The sequence below is a fragment of the Passer domesticus genome, chromosome W (assembly GCF_036417665.1).
Source record: "Passer domesticus isolate bPasDom1 chromosome W, bPasDom1.hap1, whole genome shotgun sequence".
Classification (NCBI taxonomy): domain Eukaryota; kingdom Metazoa; phylum Chordata; class Aves; order Passeriformes; family Passeridae; genus Passer; species Passer domesticus.
Genome location: NC_087511.1, coordinates 47384410 through 47411895, shown reverse-complemented (window position 1 = coordinate 47411895; position 27486 = coordinate 47384410). Strand labels below are relative to the sequence as shown.

At 33.6% G+C, this 27486-nt stretch overlaps 1 protein-coding gene across 1 annotated transcript in view; it reads right to left on the bottom strand.

Moving 5' to 3' along the window:
• Positions 1-27486, bottom strand: part of LOC135289038 (transcription factor 4-like) — a 118012-nt gene that overhangs the window by 6678 nt on the left and 83848 nt on the right. Inside the window, 6 exon segments of the mRNA XM_064402420.1 lie at positions 1968-2029; positions 8010-8136; positions 10215-10354; positions 13326-13343; positions 14502-14540; positions 14592-14646. Coding sequence (XP_064258490.1) covers positions 1968-2029; positions 8010-8136; positions 10215-10354; positions 13326-13343; positions 14502-14540; positions 14592-14646 — 441 coding nt within the window.

Genomic DNA, 27486 nt, shown 5'->3' with positions numbered 1-27486 from the left:
ACAATTTTTTTGTGAATTTTTTGTAAATTTTTGGCCAATTTTTGGTGAATTTTTTGTTAATTTTTTTCTCAATTTTTTAAAATTTTAATGAATTTTTTTACAATTTTTGTGAATTTTTGGTGATTTTTTTTTACAATTTTTTTACTTTTTATTTTTTGGGGAATTTTTTACAATTATTTATGAATTTTTGGGGAAGTTTTTATAATTTTTAGTGACTTGAATAATTTTTTCGGTGACTTTTTGGTGAATTTTTTGTGCATTTTTGGGGAATTTTTGGGATTTTTTGGGGAATTTTTTGTGAAATATTAAAGGATTTTCCGGGGAATTTTCCTGGGTTTTTTTACAATTTTTTGTGATTTTTTTTTAAATTTTATGAACTTTTTTGTGAATTTTTTTACAATTTTTGGGGAATTTTTTCTGACTTTTTTGTCATTTTTCAGGACTTTTGGTGAATTTTTTTTACAATTTTTGGTGACTATTTTTATGAAATTTTGGGGGAATTTTTGTGAATTTTTGGGCAATTTTTTGAGAATTTCTTTAACTTTTGTGAATTTTCGGTGATTTTTTTACTATTTATTTGTGAATTTTTTGTAATTTTAAAATTTTTTAATGTTTTTGTGAATTTTTGTGATTTTTTGCGAATTTTTAGGGAATTATTTTACAATTTTTAGTGAATTTTTGGCAAATTTTTGGCAATTTTAAAATATTTTTTTATTAACATTTTTGGGTTTTATGTGAATTTTTTGGTGAATGTTTTTACAATTTTTTGAGAATTTTTGGTGAATTTTTACGCTATTTTTGATGAAATTTTGGGGAATTATTTGTGAATTTTTTTCGTCATTTTTTCAGGATTTTTTTGGGAACTTTTTCACACTTTTTTGTGAAATTTTTGTGAATTTTTTACAATTTTTTGTGAATTTTTGGGGAATTTTTGATGAATGTTTTTACAATTTTTTCTGAATTTTCGTGATTTTTTTGTGAATTTTTTGTGATTTTTACAGGATTTTTAAAGGAATGTTTTGATGATTTTTTTAAATTTTTTGTGAATTTTTGGGGGGAATTTTTGACAATTTTTCGGTGGATTTTTAGGGATTTTTGGTGATTTTTTTCAGGACTTTTTAAAGAATTTTTTTGTTAATTTTTTCAGGAATATTTGATGATTTTTTTTACTATTTTTGAGGAATTTTTGGGGACTTTTTAACAATTTTTTGCGAATTTTTTTAATTTTTAATGAATTTTTTTGGGAACTTTTGAGGAATTTTTTTACAATTTTTTGTGAATTTTTGGGGAATTTTTTTACAATTTTTTGAGAATTTTTAAAAATTTTTTATGAATTTTTTGGGGATTTTTTTACTATTTTTGGCGAATTTTGAGGAATTTTTTTTACAAATTTTTGTGAATTTTTGGGGAGTTTTTGGGGATTTTTTACAACTTTTTAGTGACTTTTTTACATTTTTTGGTGAATTTTTTGTGAATTTTCTTACAATTTTTTGTGAATTTTGTGGTGATTTTTTTACAAGTTTTTGTCAATTTTTTGTGAATATTTGCGGAATTTTTTACAAATTTTTGGGGATTTTTTGTGAATTTTTGGGGAATTTTTTGTGATTTTTTTTACACTATTTTGTGGATTTTGGGGGAATTTTTAACAAATTTTTGGGGGAATTTTTTGTGACTTTTTTGTATCTTTTTTTGAATTATTTGGTCATTTTTTCAGGATTTCTTTACAATTTTTTTAAGAATTCTTTTACAATTTTTGGTGAATTTTTGGTGAATTTTTTTACTTTTTTTTACCTTTTTTTGTGAATTTTTTGGTGAACTTTTTGAGAAATTTTGGTGAATTTTGGAGATATTTTTGTGAATTGTTGGGGAGTGTTTTGGGACTTTTGGAGGAATGTTCCGGCCACCCCCTGCCCTGCCCTGCCCTGCCCTCCCCCAGGGCCCCCCGGAAAAGGAGCGAGGTTCCTTACGGACGCCAGAGCCTTTCCCAGAGCGTCCCCGGTCTGCGAGCTGCCCCCGGCCGCGCCTCGGGCTGCAAAACACCAAAGAGCCACGCTCGGGCAAGACCCCAACGGCCAACATCCCAGGCAGAACCCCACCGCTCCGGACAGAACCCCACCGCTCCGGACAGAACCCCACCGCTCCGGACAGAACCCCACCGCTCCGGACAGAACCCCACAGCTCCAGACAGAACCCCACCGCTCCAGACACAAACCCCACAGCTCCAGACACAAACCCCACAGCTCCAGACAGAACCCCACCGCTCCAGACAGAACCCCACAGCTCCAGACAGAACCCCACCGCTCCAGACACAAACCCCACCGCTCCGGACAGAACCCCACAGCTCCAGACAGAACCCCACCGCTCCGGACAGAACCCCACAGCTCCAGACAGAACCCCACCGCTCCGGACAGAACCCCACCGCTCCGGACAGAACCCCACAGCTCCAGACAGAACCCCACCGCTCCGGACAGAACCCCACAGCTCCAGACAGAACCCCACCGCTCCGGACAGAACCCCACAGCTCCAGACAGAACCCCACCGCTCCGGACAGAACCCCACCGCTCCGGACAGAACCCCACCGCTCCGGACAGAACCCCACAGCTCCAGACAGAACCCCACAGCTCCGGACAGAACCCCACAGCTCCAGACAGAACCCCACAGCTCCGGACAGAACCCCACAGCTCCAGACAGAACCCCACAGCTCCAGACAGAACCCCACAGCTCCAGACACAAACCCCACAGCTCCAGACAGAACCCCACAGCTCCGGACAGAACCCCACAGCTCCAGACAGAACCCCACAGCTCCAGACAGAAACCCCACCGCTCCGGACACAAACCCCACAGCTCCGGACAGAACCCCACAGCTCCAGACACAAACCCCACCGCTCCGGACAGAACCCCACAGCTCCGGACACAAACCCCACAGCTCCAGACAGAACCCCACAGCTCCGGACAGAACCCCACCGCTCCAGACAGAACCCCACAGCTCCAGACACAAACCCCACAGCTCCAGACAGAACCCCACAGCTCCGGACAGAACCCCACAGCTCCAGACACAAACCCCACAGCTCCAGACAGAACCCCACAGCTCCAGACACAAACCCCACAGCTCCAGACACAAACCCCACAGCTCCAGACAGAACCCCACAGCTCCAGACACAAACCCCACAGCTCCAGACAGAACCCCACAGCTCCAGACAGAACCCCACAGCTCCAGACACAAACCCCACAGCTCCAGACAGAACCCCACAGCTCCAGACACAAACCCCACAGCTCCAGACACAAACCCCACAGCTCCAGACAGAACCCCACAGCTCCAGACACAAACCCCACAGCTCCAGACAGAACCCCACAGCTCCAGACAGAACCCCACAGCTCCAGACACAAACCCCACAGCTCCAGACAGAACCCCACAGCTCCAGACACAAACCCCACAGCTCCAGACAGAACCCCACAGCTCCAGACAGAACCCCACAGCTCCAGACAGAACCCCACAGCTCCAGACAGAACCCCACAGCTCCAGACACAAACCCCACCGCTCCAGACACAAACCCCACAGCTCCAGACACAAACCCCACAGCTCCAGACAGAACCCCACAGCTCCAGACACAACCCACCATTCTGGGCAACAATTGGGATTTTTTGGCTGAAAAATTGAATTTTTTGAAGTAAAAAAACCCCTGAAAATTCAGGAAAAAATTCAATTTATTTTGGCTAAAAATGCAATTTTTTAGGAAAAAAAATTGAATTTTTTTGGGGAAAAAATCAAATTTCTTTGGGAATAAAATCGAATTGTTTTGTGAGAAAAGAAATATTTTTTTTTTTTGAAAAAGTCAAATTTTTGGGGAAAAACATCAAATATTTTGGAGAAAAAAAAATCTCTTTTTTGGGGAAAAAACCCGAATTTTTTGGGGGGAAAAAACCTGAATTCTGTTGGAGAAAAAAATCCAATTTTTTAGGAAGAAAAAAAAATTTTTTGGGGAATAAAATTAATTTTTTTGGGAAAAAAACAGATTTTTTGGGGGGAAAAAAAAATCAAATTTTTTGGCGAAGAAATAATTTTTTTGAGAAAAAACCCCAATTTTTTGGGAATAAAATTGAATTTTTGGAGGAAAAACTAAAATGAATTTTTTGGGGAAAAAAAAGAATTTTTGGGGGGAAAAAATTGAATTTTTGGGGGATTTTTCCACTTTTTTTGGTGAAAAAAAATCAAATTTTTTTTATTTTTTGGGGAAAAAAAAATCAAAATTTTCTGGGAAAAAAAAAAGGAATTTCTGGGGGTAAAAAAATCAAATTTTTTGGGGTTTTTTTTGAGGAATAAAATTTCATTTTTTTGTGGTAAAGTTTGAGATTTTGGAGTGTAAGTTTGGGAAGAATTAAAAATATTCCAACGGGAAAAAAAATTTGGTTTTTTTGGCTAAAAAATTCAATTTTTGGGGGTAAAAAAATCCGAAAATTCAGGAAAAAATTCAATTTATTTTGGTTAAAAAATGGAATTTTTTGGGAATAAAATTAAGTTTTTTGGGGGAAAAAAATCTAATTTTTTGGGGAGAAAAACTGGATTTTTTGGGGAAAAGATTGAATTTTTTGGGAATAAAATAAAATTTTTTTTTAAAAAAAATTGAATTTTTAGAGAAAAATTTAGAGATTTTTCCAGAATTTTTCTGGATTTTTAAGGAGGAATTTCTAAGAATTTTTGGAAGGTTGCTTTTTTTTTTTTTACTCTTTAGGGATATTTCCTGCATTTTTCTGGGATTTTTCCTGAATTTTTTCTGAATTTTTCTGGGATTTTTCAGGAATTTTTCAGGAATTTTCTCGATAATTTTTGAGCATTTTCCTGGATTTTTTTGGGGGAATTTTTCTGTGAAATTTCCAAAATTTTCAGGGATTTGTTAATGAAAATTTTGTCATTTTTCCACCATTTTTTCTCAATTTTTCCCCAATTTTTTGCAGAATTTTGGGGAATTTTTTCTGTGATTTTTTCCTGATTTTTTTCCTGGATTGTTTTGTGAATTTTTCTGGGATTTTTTCCAAAAATGTTGGGGATTTTTATACAAAAATTTTGTGATTTTTTTTCCTCAATTTTTTCTTAAATTTTCCCCAATTTTTTGCAGAATTTTGGGGAATTTTTTTCTGTGATTTTTCCCTGGATTTTCCCTGAATTTTTTGTGAATTTTTGGGGAATTTTTCTGGGATTTTTTCCAAAACTTTCAGGGATTTTTTAATAAAAATTTTATCATTTTTCCACCATTTTTTGTCAATTTTTCCCTGATTTTTTGCAGAATTTTGCAGAATTTTTTCTGTGATTTTCCCTGGATTTTTCCTGAATTTTTCCTGGAATTTTTGTGAATTTTTCAGGAATTTTTCTGTGATTTTTTCCAAAATTTTCGGGGATTTTTTCACAAAATTTTTGTCATTTTCCTACAATTTTTTTCTCAAATTTTCCCCAATTTTTTGCAGAATTTTGGGGAATTTTTTTCTGTGATTTTCCCTGGATTTTTCCTGAATTTTTCCGGGATTTTTTGTGAATTTTTGGGGAATTTTTCTGGGATTTTTTCAAAAATTTTTGGGGATTTTTGAATGAAAATTTTATGATTTTTTCATGATTTTTCCACCATTTTTCTCAAATTTTCACCGATTTTTGTGGAATTTTTTTGCTATTTCTTGTCAACCTTCCCATGATTTTTGGGGATTTTTTTAATATTTTTGGGGATTTTTTTTTGGATTTTTTTTTTAATATTTTTGGGGGATATTTTGGGGGATTTTTCTGGGATTTTTTTCTGAATTTTTCAGTGATTTTCCCTGGATTTTTCCTAAATTTTTCTTGGAATTTTCCTGAATTTTTCCAGGATTTTTCTGAAAATTTTCCCTGAATTTTCCTGGGATTTTTCGAGGATTTTTGGGCAATTTTTCTGTGAATTTTTGAGGATTTTTCAGGACATTTTCTGTAAAATTTCCTGGATTTTTCGGGGATTTTTTTACAAAAATTTTGCAATTTTCCCGCCATTTTTCCATCATTTTTTCCCAAATTTTCCCCAATTTTTTGGGCAATTTTTGGACATTTTCCCACTCTGTTTCCCATTTATTTCCCACAATTGTTTTGGGATTTTTGGGGGATTTTTTTGTGGAATTTTTAGGAAATTTTTGTGATTTTTGGGGATTTTTTGTGGCTTTTTTTTTTTTTTTTGGATTTTTGCTGGAATTTTCTGGGATTTTTCTGGAAATTTCGTGGGATTTTTTCCTGAATTTTTCCAGGATTTTTCTGGAATTTTCCCTGAATTTCTCAGGATTTTTCTCAGAATTTTTGGGGGATTTTTTTACGAATATTTTGCGATTTTCCCGCCATTTTTTCCCAAATTTTCGCCAATTTTTGGGGGGAATTTTTTGTCATTTTCCCAGCCTATTCCCCTTGTATTTCCCATGGTTTTCTGGGATTTTTTGGGGAATTTTTGGGGGGATTTTTTCCTCAATTTTCCTGACATTTTCCCAGAATTTTCCTGGATTTTTTGGGAATTTTTTGGGAATTTTTCAGTGAAATTTCCAAAATTTTCAGGGAATTTTTACCGCGAATTTCGTCATTTTTCCTCGATTTTTCCTCAAATTTTTTCTCAAATTTTCCCCAATTTTTTTGGAATTTTTTGTCATTTTCCCAGCCTATTTCCCATGTATTTCCCGTGATTTTTTTGGATTTTTTGTGGAATTTTTTGTGGAATTTTTTTGGATTTTTTGGGGGATTTTTCTTGAATTTTCCAAGAATTTTTCTGAAATTTTCCCTGAATTTCCCAGGATTATTCTGCCATTTTTTGGCAATTTTCCTGGGAATTTTCCAGAATTTTTCTGTGACTTTTTAAACAAAAAATTCGTAATTTTCCCACCATTTTCCCACCATTTTTTCTCAAATTTCCCCCAATTTTTTGGGTAATTTTTGTCATTTTCCCAGGATTTTCCCACAATTTTGGGGGGGGGGGGGTTTGGGGATTTTTTTCCTGAATTTTTCTTGTAATTTTCTGGGATTTTCCAGGATTTTTCTGAAATTTTCCCTGAATTCTTCCAGGATTTTTCTGAAATTTTTCCTGTATTTTTCCGACACTTTTTGGGAATTTTCCTGGGATTTTTTCCAAAATTTTCAGGGATTTTTTACTGCGAATTTCATCATTTTTTCGCCATTTTTCCTCAAATTTTCCCCAATTTTTCCCGGATTTTTTTTTGCCATTTCCTGTCAACCTTCCCATATATTTCCCATGATTTTTTGGGGATTTTTTGTGGAATTTTTGGGGATTTTTGGGGGGATTTTTTGAGGGATTTTTTTGTGGGTTTTTTCTTGTAATTTTCTGGGATTTTTCTTGAATTTTTCCAGGATTTTTCTGGAATTTTTCCAGAATTTTTTGTGAATTTTTGGGGAATTTTTCTGGGATTTTTTCCAAAATTTTCCGGGATTTTTTAATGAAAATTCTGTAATTTTTCCATGATTTTTCCACCATTTTTTCTCAAATTTCCCCCAATTTTTTGGGGAATTTTTTGTCATTTTCCCAGGACTTTCCCACAATTTTGGGGGGATTTTTTGGGGATTTTTCCCTGGCTTTTTCTTGTAATTTACTGGAATTTTTCCTGAATTTTCCAGGATTTTTCTGGCATTTTTTGGGAATTTTTCAGGGATTTTTTACAAAAATTTTGCGATTTTTTCGCAATTTTCCCACCATTTTTTCCCAAATTTTCACCGATTGTTTTGGGAATTTTTTGTCATTCTCCCAGCCTTTTTGCCATGTGTTTCCCGTGCGTTTGCCGCGTGTTTGCCGTGTGTTTGCCGTGTGTTTGCCGCGTGTTTGCCGTGTGTTTCCCGTGCGTTTGCCGTGTGTTTGCCGCGTGTTTCCCGTGTGTTTTGCCGCGTGTTTGCCGTGTGTTTGCCGCGTGTTTGCCGCGCGTTTGCCGCGTGTTTCCCGCGCGTTTCCCGTGTGTTTGCCGCGTGTTTGCCGCGTGTTTGCCGCGTGTTTCCGGCACTCGTGGCTCACCCAGCAGGGGCTCGGCGCCGTTGGCCGGCGGCGTGCAGGAGGAGCCGAAGGCGTTGGAGCCGCGGTGGAACGACGACATCGGGGGCAGCGCCGAGCTCAGCTCGGCCGACGAGTGCGCCGGGTAGCCCTGCAAAACGGGGCCAAACCAGGGAAAACTGGTGAAAAACTGCTGGGAAACACTTGGGGAAAATCGGGCAAAAAATGGGGAAAATACGGGGAAAATACGGGGAAAAATTGGATGTTTTTGGAGAAAAAAAATTGAATTTTTTCAATGGGAAAAAATGGGGGGAAATGGGGAAAAAATTTGGAGAAAATTGGACAAAAAATGGGGAAAATATGGGGAAAAATCAAATTTTTTGGTAAAAACATTGAATTTTTTGGTGACAAAATTTGGAAAAAATGGGGAAAAATTGGGGGAAATGAGAAAAAAAATTGGAGAAAATTGGGGGAAAATGGGGAAAATATGGGGAAAATTGGGGAAAAATGAGAAAATATGGAATTTTTTGAGAAAAAATTGGGAAAATTAGGGAAAAAATGGGAGAAAATCGGGGAAAAAATTGAAATTTTTTGAGAAAAAATGGAATTTTGGGGGGAAAAATGGGAGAAAATTTGGAATAAAATGGGAGAAAATAAAAAAAAATGGCGGAAAGATTGGGGGAAAAATGAGAAAAAATTGGGAAAAATTGGGAAAAAATGGCAAAACAATTGGAATTTTTTTTGGGAAATAATGGGGGAAAATTGGTGAAAAATTGGGAAAAAATGGGGAAAAAATTGGTGGAAAAAAGGGAAAATTATTTGAATTTTTGGGGAAAAAATAGTGAAAAAAATCAGATATTTTGAGAAAAAAAAGTGATTTTTTTGTGGAAAAAATGGGGAAAAATGGGGGAAAAATTGGGGGAAAAATGCCCAAAAAATGGCAAGAAATTAGAATTTTTGGGGGGAAAAATGGGGAGAAAAATGGGTAAAAATTGGGGAAAAATCAAGAAAAAATTGGGGGAAAATGGAGAAAAAATGGTGGAAAAATGGTGGAAAAATGGGGAAAAATGGAGAAAAATTGGGCAAAAATAGGGAAAAATCAGAAAAAATGGCAAAAAATTGGGCATTTGGAGGGAAAAATGAGGAAAGAAGCTAATTTTTTTGGAGAAAAATGGGGAAAAATTGGGAAAAAAATTGCATTTTTTTTGGGGGAAAATGGGAAAAAAATCAGATTTTTTTGAGGAAAAAATGGGAGTTTTTTTGGAAAAAATGGGATTTTTTGGGAATATTTTGGGGAATTTTTGAGATATTTTTGGGGGATCTTTTTGAGTTGTTGGGGTTTTTTTGGGTGTTTTTGGGACTCAGAGGCTGCAGGAGCTGCCGGCCGGGCCCAGGCGGGAGTGCGAGGAGCTCCCAACATTGGGGGAAAAATGGGGAGAAATGGGGAGAAAGGGGGAAAAATCCAGAAAAAACTGAGGAAAAACGGGGGAAAAATGGGGGGGAAATGGCCAAAAAATGGCAAAAAATTGGACTTTTGGGGGGAAAAATGGGGAGAAAAATGGGAAAATATTGGGAAAAAATCAAGAAAAAATGGTGGAAAAATTGGGGGAAAAATGGCAAAAATTGGGGAGAAATAGCAAAAAAAAAGGCAAAAAATTGGAATTTTGGGGGGAAAAATTGGGGAAAAAATGGGTAAAATTTGGGGAAAAAATGGGGGAAAATTGGGGAAAAACTGGGGGAAAAATAGGAAAAAATTGAGAAAAAATTGGGGAAAATTGGGGGAAAATTGGGGGAAAAATGGGGAAAATTGCGTAAAAATTGTGGGAAAAATGGCAAAAAGATGGGGAAAAATGGCAAAAAAATGGCAAAAAACTGGAAAGTTTGGGGGAAAAGTTGGGGTAAAATTGGGGAAAAATGGGGAAAAATTGGGGGAAAAACTGGGGAAAATTGGGATAAAAATGGGGGGGAAAATTGGGGGAAAATGGGGAAAAAATGGCAAAAAGTGGGGATTGGGAGGGAAAAAATTTGAATTTTTTGGGGAAAAATGGGGAAAAATTGGGAAAAAAATTTGAATTTTTTTGAGGAAAAAATGGGAAAAAAATCAGATTTTTTTGAGGAGAAAATGGGGGTTTTTTTGGAAAAAAAAGGGATTTTTTGGGGATATTTTGGGCAATTTTGGGGGATTTGGGGAGGATTTTTGGGGTGTTTTTTGGACTTTTTTGGACTCACCAGGCGCTCGTGGGGGTGCAGGCTGCAGTAGCTGCCGGCCTGGCCCAGGTGGGCGTGCGAGGCGTTGCCCAGCATCCCCGAGAAGCCGGCCGGGCTCACGCCGCTGGAGGAGCTCCAGGGCTCGCTGCTGTGGTGCCCATCTGCAAGGAAAATCAGTAATGTTAATGAACTCACTCACTAATTAACTTTGAGATGCAATTAGCCCGAACATTTGGGGGGTTTTCCTCACAAAATGGGGATTTTACGGCCAAAAATTTGGATTTTTTCGGACAAAAATTCCAATTTTTTGGCGATTTTTCGGTCGAAAATTTGGATTTTTAATGCAAAAATTTGGGAATTTTTTGGTCAAAAAATGCGAATTTTTGATGTAAAAATTTGGGATTTTTTTGGTGAAAAATTGGGATTTTTGAGGGATTTTTAATATAAAATTTGGAATTTTTTTGGTCAAAATCTGGGATTTTTTGGCAATTCTTCGGTCTAAAATTTGAATTTTTTGAGGATTTTTAATGGTAAAAATTTGGGATTTTTTTATTCAAAAATTTGGATTTTTGGGGGATTTGTAATGTAAAAATTTGGGACTTCTTGGTGAAAAAGTTGACTTTTTAAAAGATTTTTAATGCCAAAATTGGGAATTTTTGGGGAATTTTTACCCTAAAATTTGGGATTTTTTTTTTAATTTTTCACCTAAAATTCCGGATTTTTTCCAGGAAATTTGATCCCAAAATTCAGGAATTTCCCAAGAAAATCCTGGAAAGGAAATGCCAGCGGGGCTGACGGCGCCGGAGGCGCTCCAGGGCTCGCGGCTGTGGCGCCGTCTGCAACAAGGATATGCAAATTATCTTCATTAATTCATTCAGCAATTTTAATATTGAATTGTGTCCAACCTTGGAGGCGCTTGCCGCAACACAGGGGCACTTTATGGCCAAAAATTCAACATTTTCGGTCAAAAATTCAACATTTTTTTGGTCTAAAAATTCAACATTTTCGGGTCAAAAATTAGGGATTTTTAAGGTAAAAATTGGGAATTTTTTTGGTGAAAAATTGGGATTTTTTATGGCAAAAATTTGGAATTATTTTGCTGAAAATTTTGAAAATTTTTTGAATTTTTAATATAAAATTTGGTGGGTTTTGGTCAAAAATTGGGATTTTTTTCGGGGATTTTAATGGTAAAGTTTAGGGGGTTTTGGTCAAAAAATTCGAATTTTTTTTTAATTATAACGTCAAAAATTTGGGATTTTTCAGTGAAAATTTTGGATGTTTTTGTGATTTTTAAGGGCAAAATTCACTATTTTAGGTCAAAAATTTGCGGTCTTTTGGCGATTTTTCGGTCAAAATTTTGGATTTTTTGGGAATATTTTGAGGTTAATTTGGTCCTAAAATTTGGGATTTTTGAAGGAAATTTGGTGCCTAAAATTTGGGTATTTTCTGAGAATTTTTAGCCTAAAATTGGGAATTTTTTGGGGAATTTTTAGTCTAAATTTTGGGGGTTTTTGGGGTATTTTTAGCTTAAAATTTGGGATTTTTGGAGAATTTTTAGCTTAAAATTTGGATTTTGGGGAGAATTTTTAGCCTAAAATTTGGGAATTTGGGGGGGAATTTTTAGCCTAAAATTTGGGATTTTTTGGTGAAAAAACCCGAATTTTGGGGGGATTTTTATTATAAAATTTGGGATATTTTTGTGAAAATTTGAATTTTTAAAGGGATTTTTAGTGTAAAAATTTGGAATTTTTTTCTGGAAAATTGGGATTTTCTTGGGGATTTTTAATGTAAAAGTTTGGGGTTTTTGGTGAAAAAATTTGAATTTTTAATGCAAAAATTTGGGATTTTTTGGTGAAAAATGGGGATTTTATTGGAATTTTTAATGGTTAGAATGGGGATTTTTGGTGAAAAATTCAGATTTTCTTTTGATTTTTCAGACCGAAATTTGAGTTTTTTTTGGGATTTTTAATGGTAAAAATTTGGGATTTTTGGGAGGATTTGTAATGGTAAAATCTGTGATTTCTGGTGAAAAATTCGAAAATTTTTTGGGATTTGATTTTTTGGGGGGGATTTTTGGTCAAAAAATTCCAAAATTTGGGGGATTTTTAATGTAAAAATTTGGGATTTTTTTGTCAAAAATTTGGATTTTTTAGGAGTTTTTAATGGTAAAATTTGGGATTTTTTGGTGATTTTTTTTAAGGGCAAAACTTTGAATTTTTTGGTGAAAATTTGAATTTTCTTTTGTGTTTTTAATGGCAAAATTTGTGCCTTTTGGTAAAAAATTTGAATTTTTTTTGGGAATCTTTAATGTCAAAATTTAGGATTTCTTGGAAATTTATTTGCTCAATTTGGTCTCAAAATTTGGGAATTTTTACTCCAAAATTTGGAATTTTTCGGGATTTTTTAGCCTAAAATTTGGGAATTTTTCCAGAAAATCTGGTCCCAAATTTTGGGAATTTTCTGAGAATTTTGCCCCCAAAATTTGTGAATTTCTGAGGAAATTTGGTCCCAAAATTCAGAAATTTTCAGGGATTTTTTAGTCCAAAATTTGGAATTTTTGACAAAATTTGGCCCCAAAAATTCTGAAATTTTGGGGAATTTTGGTCCCAAAATGCTGAAATTTGAGAAAAATTTGGTCTGAAAATTCTGATTTTTTGGTAAAATTTACCCCAAAATTTGGGGTTTTTTAGGAAAATTCATCCCAAAATTCAGTATTTTTGAAACATTTGGACCCAAAATTCAGAATTTTAAAAAAAATTGATCCCAAAATTCAGAATTTTTTAGGAAATTCAGTCCAAAAATTCGGATTTTTTTGAAAAATTTGTCCTAAAATTCACATTTTTTGAGAAAAATTCGTCATAAAATTCACATTTTTTAAGGAAATTTATCCCAAAATCCCCAATATTTTAAGAAACCAATCCCAAAATTCAAAATTTTTTAGGAAAATTGATCGAAAAATTAAAATTTCTTTTGAAAAATTTATCGTAAAATTCACATTTTTTGCGCAATTTTGGTCCCAAAATCCTCATTTTTTGATCAATTTTCACCATTTTTTCACCAAAATCGCTCCCAAATTTTGGATATTTTTTTGAAAAATGGAATTTTGGGGAAACTTTTTAGGAATTTTTTGACCCTGCATGAAGAAGGAGCCGGGGAAACAAAGTTGGGAATTTCCCAGGAAAATTGATCCCAAAATTTTGAATTTTTCAAGAAAATTCAGCCAAAAATTCAGATTTTTTAAGGAAAATCAATCCCAAAATTCCGAATATTTTAGGAAATTGGTTCCCAGAATTCAGATTTTTTTAGGAATTTCAGTCCAAAAATTCAGAATTTTTTTGAGAAAATTCATCCTAAAATTCAGATTTTTTAAGAAAAATTCGTCCTAAAATTCATTTTTTTTGTGAAAATGCTCCCAAAATTCAGGAATTTTTAGGAAATTTTCCCAAAATTCAATTTTTTTTGGAAAATTGATCCTAAAATTCACAATTTTGAGCAAATCCAGTCCAAAAATTCAGATTTGAAAATTCGCATTTTTTGGCCCTAAAATTGTCATTTTTTGATCAATTTTCACCTTTTTTTTGGAGAATCCATCCCAAAATTTCTATTTTTTTGGAAAATTGGAATTTAATAAAAATTCCATAAATTTTTGGGGAATTTTCTGACCTTGCATGAGGAAGGAGCCGTGGAAACAAAATTTGGAATATGCCAGGAAATTTGGTCCCAAAATTCAGACTTTTCCAAGAATTTTGGGTTCCAAATTTTGGGAATTTTCTGAAAATTTTTATCTCAAAATTTTGGAATTTTTGAGGAAATTTGGTCCCAGAAATTCCTGAAATTTTAAGAAAATTTAGTCCAAAAATTCAGGTTTTTTTTGCAAAATCAACCCCCAAAATTGGGTTTTTTACAGAAAATTCATCCCAAAAAACCAGAATTTTTTTAGGAATTTCATCCTAAAATTCAGAATTTTTTAGGAAATTGGGTCCAAAATTTCAGAATTTTTCTGGAAATTCCGTCCAAAAGTTCCCAATTTTTTTTTGGAATTTCTGTCCAAAAATCCACTTTTTCTTGAGAACATTCATCCTGAAATTCACATTTTTGGACAAAATTGGTCCCAAAATTCAGAGGTTTTTTTTTTAATTGTTCCCAAAATTCCAAATTTTTGGGAAAATTGATCCCAAAATTCAGAATTTCTTTGAAAAAATCGCCCTAAAATTCACATTTTTTGCGCAATTTTGGCCCTAAAATCCTCATTTTTTGACCAATTTTCACCATTTTTTTTAAAAAACGAATCCCCAATTTGTGGTTTTTTGGGAAAAGTGGAATTTTTGGGAAAATTGTAGGAATTTGCTGACCTGGCACGAAGAAGGAGCCGGCGAAGGCGGCGCCGCCCTTGGAGGCGAAGGTCGGCCGAGTCGCGGCTGAACTCGGCCGGGCTGGCGGACGGAGCGTACACCTGGCAACGGGGCGAAAAACGGCCTGTTTGGGCAAAAGTGTACGGGCAGGGGGAATGCGGGAATGGGGAAAAGTGGGACGTTTTGGCAAAAAAATTGGGGGAAAATGAGAATTTTTGGGGAAAATTGAGGAAGAATGGGGAAAAATTAGGGAAAAATTGGGGGAAGATTGGGGGAAAATTGGGGGGAATTGAGATTTTTTTGGGGGGATTTTTTGGGGAAAATTTGTAATTTTGTGGGGGAAAAATTGGGGGAAAAAATTGGGATTTTGGGGAAAAATATTGGGGGAAAATTGGGGGAAATTGAGATTTTTTTGGGATTTTTTGGGGACAATTTGGAATTTTTTGGGGGAAATTGGGGGAAAATGGGGGAAAAATGGGATTTTGACAAAATACTGAAGGAAAAATAAAGGAAAAATAGGGGAAATTTTGGGGAAAAACGGGGAAAAATGGGGGATTTTAGGAAAAATATTGGGGGAAAATTGGGGGGAAAATGGGGAAAAATTGGGATTTTTTGGGGGAAAATTAAGATTTTTTGGACAAAAATCGAGGGAAAAATTGGGGGAAAATCGAGAAAAAATTGAGATTTTTTGGGGAATTTTTTTGGGAGATTTGTAATGTTTGGGGGAAAATTGGGAATTTTTTGAAGGAAAATTGTGGAAAAATTTGAATTTTTTTGGGGGAAAATTGGGGAAAAATCAGGGGAAAATTGGGGAAAATTTTGGATTTTTTGGAGGAAAATTGGGGAAAAATTGACAAATTCCCAGAATTCCAAAACCAAAACCCCCAAATTTATTCTGAATTTATTTCCTCATTTATTCCCATTTATTTCCCATTTTATTCCGAATTCATTCCTAATTTTTTCCAATTTATTCTCATTAATTTCCTAAATTATTCCTAATTTATTCCTAATTAATTCTGAATTTATTCCTAGTTTATTTTCATTTATTTTCTATTTTATTCTGAATTTATTCCTTATTTAATCCTAATTTATTCCCATTTAATTCCTATGTTATATCAATTTAATTTCGATTTAATTCCGATTCAATTTCGAATTAATTTCCATTTAATTCCTATTTTATTTCCATTTAATTTCTAATTAATTCCCATTTTATTCCTGATTAATTCCCATTTAATATCCATTAATTGTCCTATTTTATTCCCATTTAATTCCCAATTAATTCCCAATTAATTTCAATTTAATTTCTAATTAATTCCCATTTTATTCCCATTTATTTTCCAATTTATTTCTAATTAACCCTAATTAATTTCTATTTCATTTCCATTTTATTTCTAATTAATTTTTCATTTAATTTCCCTTTAATTTCTAATTAATTTGCATTTTATTTTCAATTAATTCTCATTTTATTCCCATTTAATTTCCTAATTTATTCCTAATTAATTTCCATTTTATTTCAAATTTATCCCTAATTAATTTCCATTTTATTTCCTATTTATTTCTAATTAATTCCCATTTTATTCCTAATTAATTCCCATTTAATTTCCATTAATTTTCCTATTTTATTCCCATTTAATTCCCATTTAATTTCTAATTGATTCCCATTTTATTTCTATTTAATTTCTAATTAATCTCTATTTAATTTCAATGTTATTTCTAATTAATTCCCATTTTATTTCCATTTAATTTCTAATTTCTATTTAATTTCAATTTTATTTCTAATTAATTCCCATTTAATTTCCCTTGAATTTCTGATGAATTTCTAATTAATTTCCCATTTTATTTCCATTTAATTCCAAATTAAATTCCAATCAATTCCCATTTAATTTCAATTTATTTCCTATCAAAATCCCAAATTTCCCCCAAAATTCAAATATTCGCCCACGCTCATTTGCATAATTCCATATTCACGCCCTCATTTGCATACCCAGCCCTATCTGCAAATTGCTTTCTTGATTAATTACCCATATTTTATGAATTTATTGATTGAATTTCCACTTTTATTTCACATTAACTTCGAATTTTGATTTATTTTTAATTAATTTCGAATTAATTTTTCATTAACTCTTTATTTATTGATTTTGATTTCACGTTTTCAATTTTATTCCCAATTACTTCCAATTTTAATCCCAATTAATTAAAGATTTTATTCCTAATTCATTTTCAATTTATTCCCAATTAATTCCAATCTTATTTGTAATTAATTTTATTTTTTCCTGATTAATTTTCAATTTCATTCCCCATTAATTACAAATTTTATTCCCCAATTAATTCTAATTTTATTTCTGATAAATTTTAATTTTATTCCTAATTAATTTTCAATTTTATTCCTAATAAATTTCAAATTTTATTCCCAATTAATTATGAATTTTATTTCCAATTATTCTCAATTCTATTCCCAATTAATTCCAATTTTATTTCCACTTCATTACAGTAATTAATTGCAATTAATAAATATTATTAATTCAATTAATTGGAATTTTCTGCTCCATTTCCCTTGGGTCCTGTCCTTTTTATTAATCAATTAATTATTATTTATTATCATTAGTTATTAATTAATAAGTATTACTAATCAATACAAATTCATGAAATAACTACAAATAATTATTAGTTCATATTATTTAATTAAATAATTGGATTTTAATGTAATTTCGATTAATCCCATTTCTATTCAATCAATATTCACTCTAATTACTGTTAATTAATAGTATTTAATTAAGCAATTCATTTAAAATGCAACTTTATTAATTAATATTCAGAATAATTATTACTAATCAATATGATTTAATTAAAATGTTAATTTAAAAGTAATTTTCATTAATTTTATTTCTATTTAATTAATAGCCATAATTATGATTAATTAATAATTAATTTTAATACAATTCACATCCATTTTATTTGTATTTCATTAATATTTTTTAATTAATTACTTAATTAAATAATTCCAATTTTAGATGTTTCCTATTAATTCCATTCTTATTTAATTAATATTCACCATAATTAATCTTAATTTCTATCGATTACCTTTATTCCATGTAATTTCCATCAATTCCATTTGTGTTTAATTAATAATTTGCATAAATCCAATTAATTTCCATTATTTAATTAAACAATTATAATCTTAATTTTTTATTAATTATATTTATATTTAGTTAATATCTAAATTATTTTCTAATAAATTAATTAAACCCATTTTATTATAATCAGGTAAATAAATATTTAATATCGATATTTAAAATGCTAATTAATATTCAAATTATGTCCCAGCTCATTAATATTCGTTAATCATTAATATTCAATTTCCATCTTGAATTTTAATTAATATTTCTTTAATTAATCAATGTGCGCCAATCAATTCCTGATTAATTAATGTTTAATATCAATATTTATACTCCATAATCAATATTTAATATATTCCACACATATGCAAATATATGCAAATTCGCTGTGGAATATTGAATGAATATTTAATTATCATCAATATTTTCAATCAGATTAATTTCCTGAAGATTAATCGATAATTAATCTCGATAATTAATATTTAATAGATTTTGTGCCTATGTAAATATATGCAAATTAGAAACTGAATATTCGTTAATAGCTAATTTCCATAATTAAATCAATTCTTTTCATTAATTGTTTAATATTTAACATCTTGAACATCAGATTAATCAATATTCAATATTGATAATTAATAGCGGTAATTAATATTTAATAAATTTCACATCTGTGTAAATATATGCAAATTCAAAATTTAATACTCATGAATATTTAACTTCTTCATCTAATCCAGCGATTTTTTTCCTGTTAATATTTAATAATCGATTCATTCTCAGATTAATCAATATTTAATAGCGATAATTAATGTCTAATAAATTCTGTCTATGCAAATGTATGCAGATTAGACAATGCATACTCATGAATATTTAATTTCCATATCTATTACATAATTTTATACCTATTAATATTTAAACTCTGATTATTAAAGTCAATATTGGATTAATAATTACTTAATATTGATTTTTAATATAAATAATTGTTGATATATTTCATGAGCATGTAAATGTATGCAAATTATCCACAACTATTAAATTGCCTTATTTAATACGTGAGCTGATTTTGATACATTCATTAAATATCTGATTAGTCAATAATTAATATTTAATATCGTAATTAATAGTTCATTTATCTCACATCAATGCAAATATATGCAAATTTGCGCTTGAATATTCATATTTAATTTCCCTATTTAAAGCATCAATTAATTCCTATCAATATTTAATAGCCCACTGATAGATTTAATATCGGATTAATCAATAATTAATATTGATAATTAATATTTGATGTCTTTCAGTGATGAAAGTGTATGCAAATTAGAGATTGCATATTCATGAATATTTAATTTCTTTCCCTAATCCAACAATTTTCTCCTATCAATATTTAATAATCGATTCATAGATCCAATATCAGATTAATCAATATTTAATATCGATAATTAATCTTTAATATAGTTTGTGGCTAGGTAAATGTATGCAAATTAGAGATTGAATATTAATTAATATTGAATTTCTACATTCCATCCAATTATTCCTATCAACATCCAATTAACAGATTAAAGATTGGATTAATCATTATTCAATATTGATAATTAATATTGAAAATTAAAAGTTAAAATGTTTCTCACTTATGCTAATATATGCAAATTAGAGACTAAATATTCATTAATATTTAATTTATCTATTTTATTGATTGCTTATCTTATTATTATATTATCAATTTAATATTTATTATTAATATATGAAGAGTATCATTAATTAATTTAATATTAAAATTCCTTTAATCTAATTAATTCCACACTAATTAATATGCAATACCTTCATTTATATCCGTAATTAATCAGCATTAAATGTCCATTAAATATCATAATTTATTACCAATATTCATTATTGGATTTTAATATTTAATTAATATTTAGCATCTCCAATTAATTACTTTATTAATAAATATTAATTATTGATTAGTTATAATAATCAATTAAATATCAATATTCACGATCGGATTTTAATATGTAATCAATAATTAATATCTCAATTTATTCCCATTTTAAATTGCTAGTAATTATCAGTTTAATTGCTATTAATGATCGATTTAAGCAAATTAATCAATAAAAATCAATATTAATTATCAGTGATTATTAATTATTAATATTTCATCAATATTTCAATGACTAATCAATATCAAATATCGACTCAATAAAATTAACCAAATCTCAATATTAATTATCAGATTTTATCTAATTAATTGATGTTTAATAATACATTAATTTGTTACTTAACTAATTACTTATTGATTACTAATTAATCCATTCTTATTTCAAATTGCCTATTGATTGATCGATATTTATTGATTATTGATTATTTATCGACTAATTAATATAATATCAATTTATTCATTAATTGATCCATTAATTAATCAGTTTATTTATTAATTGATTTGTTAATTAATCCTTTCATTCTCACTGATCAATCTTGATTGATTTCCGAGCATTGATTGATTAATTATCAATCAATCCCAGATATTGATTGATTGACTTCCAATATCCTACAGTGATTAAATTCCAATATTGATTGATTGATTGATTAATTAGCTGAATTGTAATATCTAAGATTGATTGATTGATTTCCAATATTAATTGTTTGATTGATGGATGGATTGATTGATTGATTGAGTCATTGATTGAGTTTTAATAACCAGGATTGATTGATTGATTATCTCCTTCCAATATACTTGATTCATTGATTGATTGATTGATTGATTTTCAATGCCCACTATCGATCTCTGGATTGATTGATTCATTTCCAATATAGAACATTGATTGATTGATTGATTCCTTTATTGATTGGTTGGTTTCCTAACTTCCCATATTGTTCAATTGACTTTTTAAATTAATTTATTTCCTATTTACCCATATTGATTGATTGATTATTGATCAATTGATTCCTTTTCTGCTTGATCTCCTTCTTCCCAATATTGACTAATTGATTGATTGATTGATTACTGATTAATTCCTTTACTGGTTTTTTTAATTTCCTTATTACCAATACTGATTGACTGTTGCTTTATTTACTTATTGATTTCCTCATTACCAATATTGACTGATTGATTATTGATTATTGATCGATTCCTTTATTGATTTCCTTCCCAAATAAAGGAAAATACCAATACCAATGGACTGATTGATTTATTGATTTCTTTCCAACACCCATCACTGATTGATTGATTGATTGATTGACTGAATGAAAGATTGACTGATTATTGGTTATTGATCCCCCTGGATCCCAAATTCCTGCTGGAAACAATCCCAAATCCTGACCCTTGGAGCCCCCTGGAATTCTGGGCATTGATTGATTGATTGATTGATTGATTGATTATGGATCCCAATAAAAACCTTCATTGCCAAAAATCCCCGAGGAGCAGGAAAAAAATGGGGGAGAAATGGGAAAAAATGGGGGGAAAATGGGGAAAAAATGGGAAAAATTGGGGAAAAAATTGGGGGAAAATTGGGAGAAAAATGGAAAAAATTGTGAAAAAGTTGTGGGGAAAATATGGAAAAATTGGGGGAAAATGTGGGGGAAAATGGGGGAAAATTTGTGGAATATTGGGAAAAAATTGGGGGGAAATGAGGGAAAATTGGGGAAATTTTGGGGGAAAATGGGAAAAAATTGGAGGAAAAAAGGGGGAAATTAGGGAAAAATTGGGGCAAAAAATGGGGGAAAATTTGGGGTAAAATGAGGGGAAATTGAGGGAAAATTGGGAAAAAATTGGGGGAAAAGGGGAAAAATTGGGAGGAAAATTGGGGGAAATTGGGAAAATTTGGTGTGGGAAAACTGGACAAAAATTGGGGAGAAAAGGGGGAAATTAAGGAAAAGTTGGGACAAAAATGGGGGGAAATTTGGGCAAAAATGGGGAGAAAAATGGGCAAAAAGAGGAAAAATTGGGAAAAAGTTGGAGGGAAAATGGGGAAAAATGGGGGGGAAATGGAAAAATTGGTGAAAAAATAGGGGAAAATTGGAGAAAAATTGGGGAAATTTGAGGAAAAGTTGGGGGAAAGGAGAAAAATTGGTGAAAAACTGGGGGGGAAATGGGGAAAAAAAGGAAAATTGGGAAAAAGTTGGAGGGAAAATGGGGGAAAAATTGGGGAGAAATGGGGGGAAAATGGGGGAGAAATTGGGACTAAAAGACAGAAAATGGGAGAAAATTGGGGAAAATTTGGGGATAAAAACTGGGGGAAAAGGCAAAAAAAAAATTTAAAAACCAAGAATTGGGAATTACAGCCTCAAAACTCTGAACATCCTTTGGGGATTTCACTGCAGACCAACTTTTGCAGAAAACTCCATGAAAAAACAGGGAACAATCCAATCTTTTTTAGTTTTTATGTATTTTTAGGGGGTTTTTTGAGATTTTTTTTGTTATTTTCCCACATCCTGCCCTGCATTCCTCCCGAAATATCCCAGCAAAGCGAAATAAATGGAAATAATCAATCCCAGCTTCTCCCTCAAACCAACTTCTCCCTCAAACATTCCCAAATTAATTTTTTTTTCCCCTCGAAAAATTCCCATTTTTCCCTCCAGATGGCGAGCGTACCCTTTTGCCGTCGATTTTTGCCAAAAAAATCCAAGAATTCGCTGCTTCCTTCGGACTTTTTTTTCCCCCCCTCACAACTTTTCCTGAGGGGGAAAGCGGCGAAAAGGCGGGAAAAAAGCGCGGGAAAAAAAGCGCGGGAAAAGAAGCAGCGCAGCGCTTACCGCCGTGCAGTACAAGAGGGAACCGCGGCCCGAGAGGAACATCGGCAATGTTCGGCGCCGTTCGGCAAAGATCGGGAACGCCGCGGTGGGGGTTCGGCTTCGGAGCCGCTCGGGTTCGGAACCGTTCGGAGCCGCTCGGGTTCGGAACCGTTCGGAGCCGCTCGGGTTCGGAACCGTTCGGAGCCGCTCGGGTTCGGCTTCGGCTCCGCTCGGCCGCGCCCCGCTCGGCTCCGCCCCCGCCCCCTCACGGCCCCCACGGAAAAAAAAAGGCAAAAAAAAACCGGCAAAAAAAGGCAAAAAAGTGGGAAAAAACCAAGATGGGGAGTGGGGGATGCGGCCGTGGAGATTGCACCTCGCTTTTTGCTCACTTCTTGGCCTTTTTTCTCATTTTTTTCTGGTGTTTTCCCCCTTTTTGCCGCTTTTCCTTCTTCCCGATTTTTTCTCTTTCCCCGTTTTCTTCACTTTTCCTCTGCTTTTTTCTCCCTCATTTCCCTTTTCTCCTTCTTCCTTTCCCAACTTTCTCCCTCTTTTTTCCCCCTCCCCATTCCTCTTCCTTTACTTTCCCTTTTCATATCTTCCTTTCCTTTCCTTTCCCTCCCCTTTTTATATTTTCCCTTGTCCCTCCCCTTTTTATATTTTTCTTTCCTTTCCCTCCCCTTTTTATATTTTCTCTTCTTTTCCTTCCCCTTTTCCTCATTTTTTAATTTTTTTTCCTCTTTTTTCTTTTATTTCTCTCCCCTTTCTTTTTAGGATTTGCCGGTTTTATTTTCTTGGGGTTTTTTTCCTGTTTTGGGGTCTCCATTTTGTGGGGTGGGAGAGGGAGAGGGAAAAGCGTGAAGGGAAAAGGGAGAGGGAAAATCGTGAGGGGAAATTGTGAGGGGGAAATCGTGAGGGGAAAAGGGAGAGGGGGAAAGGGAGAGGGGAAAAGGGAGAGGGGAAAGGGAGAGGGAAAATCGTGAGGGGAAAAGGGAGAGGGGAAATCGTGAGGGGAAATCGTGAGGGGAAAAGGGAGAGGGAAAATCGTGAGGGGAAATCGTGAGGGGAAATCGTGAGGGGAAAAGGGAGAGGGAAAAGCGTGAGGGGAAATCGTGAGGGGAAAAGGGAGAGGGAAAAGCGTGAGGGGAAATCGTGAGGGGAAAAGGGAGAGGGGAAAGGGTGAGGGAAAAGCGTGAGGGGAAAAGTGTGAGGGGAAAAGGGAGAGGGAATAGGGAGAGGGAAAAGGGAGAGAGGAAAATGGAGAGGGAAAAGCGTGAGGGGAAAAGGGAGAGGGGAAAATGGAGAGGGAAAAGAAGAGGGGAAAATCGTGAGAGGAAAAGGGAGAGGGAAAAGTGAGACAGGGAAAAAGAGCCCCAAAAATCCAGATTTTAACCCCAAAAATTGAGATGAAATAGTCCCAAAAACCCAGATTTTAACCCCAAAAACTGAGATGAAATGGTCCCAAAACCCCAGATTTTAAGCCCAAAAACTGAGATAAATTGGCCCCAAAGATCCAGACTTTAATCCCAAAAACTGAGATAAAATGGCCCCAAAAATCGAGATTTTAACCCCAAATCCTGAGATGAAATGGCCCCAAAAGTCCAGATTTTAACCCCAAAAACTGAGATAAACCAGGCCTAAAACGAGTTCTAAGTGATCGTTTAAAATTCTTCTCCTGTTCCTAAAGGTGGGATTGAAATCCCAAAATTATCCTAAAAACTTGGGATGGAAATCCTAAAAATTTGGGATTAAAATCCTAAAATTATCCCAAAATTTGGGATTGAAATCCTAAAATTATCCCGAAAATTTGGGATTGAAATCCTAAAATTATCCTAAAAATTTGGATTTAAATCCTAAAATTATCCCAAAAATTGGGATGGAAATCCTAAAAATATCCCAAAAAGATCCTACAAATTTTTTTGGGATCTCATTTCCCCCCAATATTTTTATGGGATTATTTTTCCCTAAATATTTTTATAGGATTATTTTCCCCTAAATATTTTTATGGGATCCCATTTTTCCCAAAATATTTTTATAGGATTATTTTCCCCATATTATTTTTCCCAAAAATATTTTTATAGGATTATTTTCCCCTAAATATTTTTATAGGATTTTTTTTCCCATAATATTTTTATGGGATCATTTATCCCCAAAATATTTTAATGGGATAATTTCCCCTAAAATATTTTATAGGATTATTTTTCCCATAACATTTTTATGGGATTATTTTTCCCATAATATTTTTATGGGATCATTTATCCCAAATATTTTTATAGGATAATTTTTCCCATATTATTTTTATAGAATTATTTTTCCCAAAATATTTTTATAGGATAATTTTCCCCTAAATATTTTTATAGGATTATTTTCCCCAGAATATTTTTATGGGATCATTTTCCCCAAAAAATATTTTTCTAGGATTATTTTTCCCCAATATTTTTATAGGATTATTTCCCCCAAAATATTTTATAGGATTATTTTTCCCAAAATATTTTTATAGGATTATTTTCCCCAAAATATTTTATGGGATCATTTATCCCAAAATATTTTTATGGGATCATGTATCCCAAAATATTTTTATGGGATTATTTTTCCCCAAAATATTTTATAGGATTATTTTTCCCCAATATTTTTATAGGATTATTTTTCCCAAAATATTTTTTCAGGATTATTTTCCCCAAAATATTTTATGGGATTTTTTTTCCCTAAATATTTTTAGGATCGTTTCTCCCCCACCAATTCCAAACCCCGCACGGCGCGCGAAGGGTTAACAGCCATATGCTCCCTAATTAGCAGCTTCCTTAATGAACCTGACGAGGAAAAAAAGGACAAAAATCCCCCAAAAAAAGGAATTTTTTGGGATTTGTTTTTTTAATTTTTGGGATCAGGGAGAATTGGGATCGGGGATTTTTTTAGGATTTTTTGGGGGTTTTTTGGGATTTTTTGGGGTTTTTTTGGGATTTTTTTCCCTCCTCCTCCATCCATCAAAGGAGGTTTTGGCAAACATGAAACCGCGGCGATTATGTATGCATGATTTCATCTGCAACTCATTAATATGCAAATGTATGCATATGTTAGTTACTAAATTAAAAATGCAAAGAAGCCCTTCTGGTGATTCTCCAAATTTGGGGGTTTTTGTTTGTTGTAGCAACGTTTTGGGGGGAAAAAAATATAAAAAAGGGGAAAGTTTTGGGGGAAAAGATTTTTTGGGAACCTGTTGCAAAAAAAGTCCGAAATCCCCAAAAAAATCCTATAAAAAATAGGGAAAAAATGGGAGCGGGAGGGGATTTGGGATCCTAAAAATTCCAGGGGCTGGGATCCCAAAAATTCCAGGATCTGACCCCAAATAATTCCAGGATTCCGACCCCAAAAATTCCAGGAATTTGGGATCCTAAAAATTCCAGGATTATGGGATTCCGACGCCAAAAATTCCAGGATTCCGACCCCAATAATTCCAGGACTCGACCCCAAATAATTCCAGGATTTCGACCCCAAAGAATTCCAGGATTCCGACCCCAAATAATTCCAGGATCTGACCCCAAATAATTCCAGGATCCCAATGAATAATTCCAGGATTTCAACCCCAAATAATTCAATGATCTGACCCCAAATAATTCCAGGATCTGACCCCAAAAATTCCAGGATTCCGACCCCAAACATTCCAGGATTCAACCCCAAAAACTCCAGGATTCTGACCCCAAAAATTCCAGGATTCTGACCCCAAAAAATTCCAGGATCTGACCCCAAATAATTCCAGGATTTCGACCCCCATAATTCGAGGATCTGACCCCAAAAATTCCAGGATTCAACCCCAAAAATTCCAGGAATTTGGGATCCTAAAAATTCCAGGGTCTGGGGTTCCAACGCCAAAAATTCCAGGAATTTGGAATCCTAAAAATTCCAGGATTATGGGATTCCAACCCCAAAAATTCCAGGATCTGACCCCAAATAATTTCAGGATCCCAATGAATAATTCCAGGATTCCGACCCCAAAAATTCCAGGATTCAATCCCAATAATTCCAGGATCTGACCCCAAATAATTCCAGGATTCCGACCCCAATAATTCGAGGATCTGACCCCAAATAATTCCAGGATTCAGGGATCCCAATAATTCAAAAATCCCCAAAGGAAGCACAGTCCCAAATGAGCCACAATCCCAAAGAATGAGCCACAATCCTAAATAAGTGAGGCAAATCCCAAAGGAACCGGAATCCTAAATAAGGAACGGGAATCCCAAAGGAATCAGAATCCTAAATAAGGAACCGGAATCCCAAAGGAACCGGAATCCCTATCCCAAATCCCAAATCCACAACCCCACATGAGCCAGAATCCCAAATAAACGAACCGGGATCCAAAAAAACCCGGAATCCCAAATAATGAACGGGAATCCTAAAGAATCCCAATCCCAAATCCCAAATCCACAATCCCAAATGAGCCAGAATCCTAAAGAAGGAACCGGAATCCCAAAGAATGAACCACAATCCTAATCCCAATCCCAAATCCACAACCCCAAAGAATGAACCAGAATCCCCAAGGAACCAGAATCCTAAATAATGAATGAGAATCCCAAATGAGCCGGAATCCCGATCCCAAATCCCAAGTCCACAATCCCAAAGGAGCCGGAATCCCAAAGGTACCACAATCCCAAATAATGAATCTCAATCCTAAAGAATCCCAATCCCAAATCCACAATCCCAAATGAACCAGAATCCCAAAGGAATCAGAATCCTAAATAAGGAACCGGAATCCCAAAGGAAACAAAATCCTAAATAAGGAACCAGAATCCTAAAGAATCTCAATCCCAAATCCACAATCCTAAAGGAGCCAGAATCCCAAATAATGAACCGGAATCCCAAAGGAACCAAGTTCTGATTCTAATCCCGGTTCTAATCCTGGTTCTGCTCCTGGTCCTAATCCCAGTCCTGATCCTAATCCCCATCCTGTTCCTAATCCCGGTCCTGATTCCAGTCCTGATCCTAATCCCGGTTCTAATCCCGGTTCTGATCCTAATCCTGGTTCTAATCCCAGATTCTGATCCTAATCCTGGGTCTAATCCCGGTTCTGATCCTAATCCTGGGTCTAATCCCGGTTCTGATCCTAAT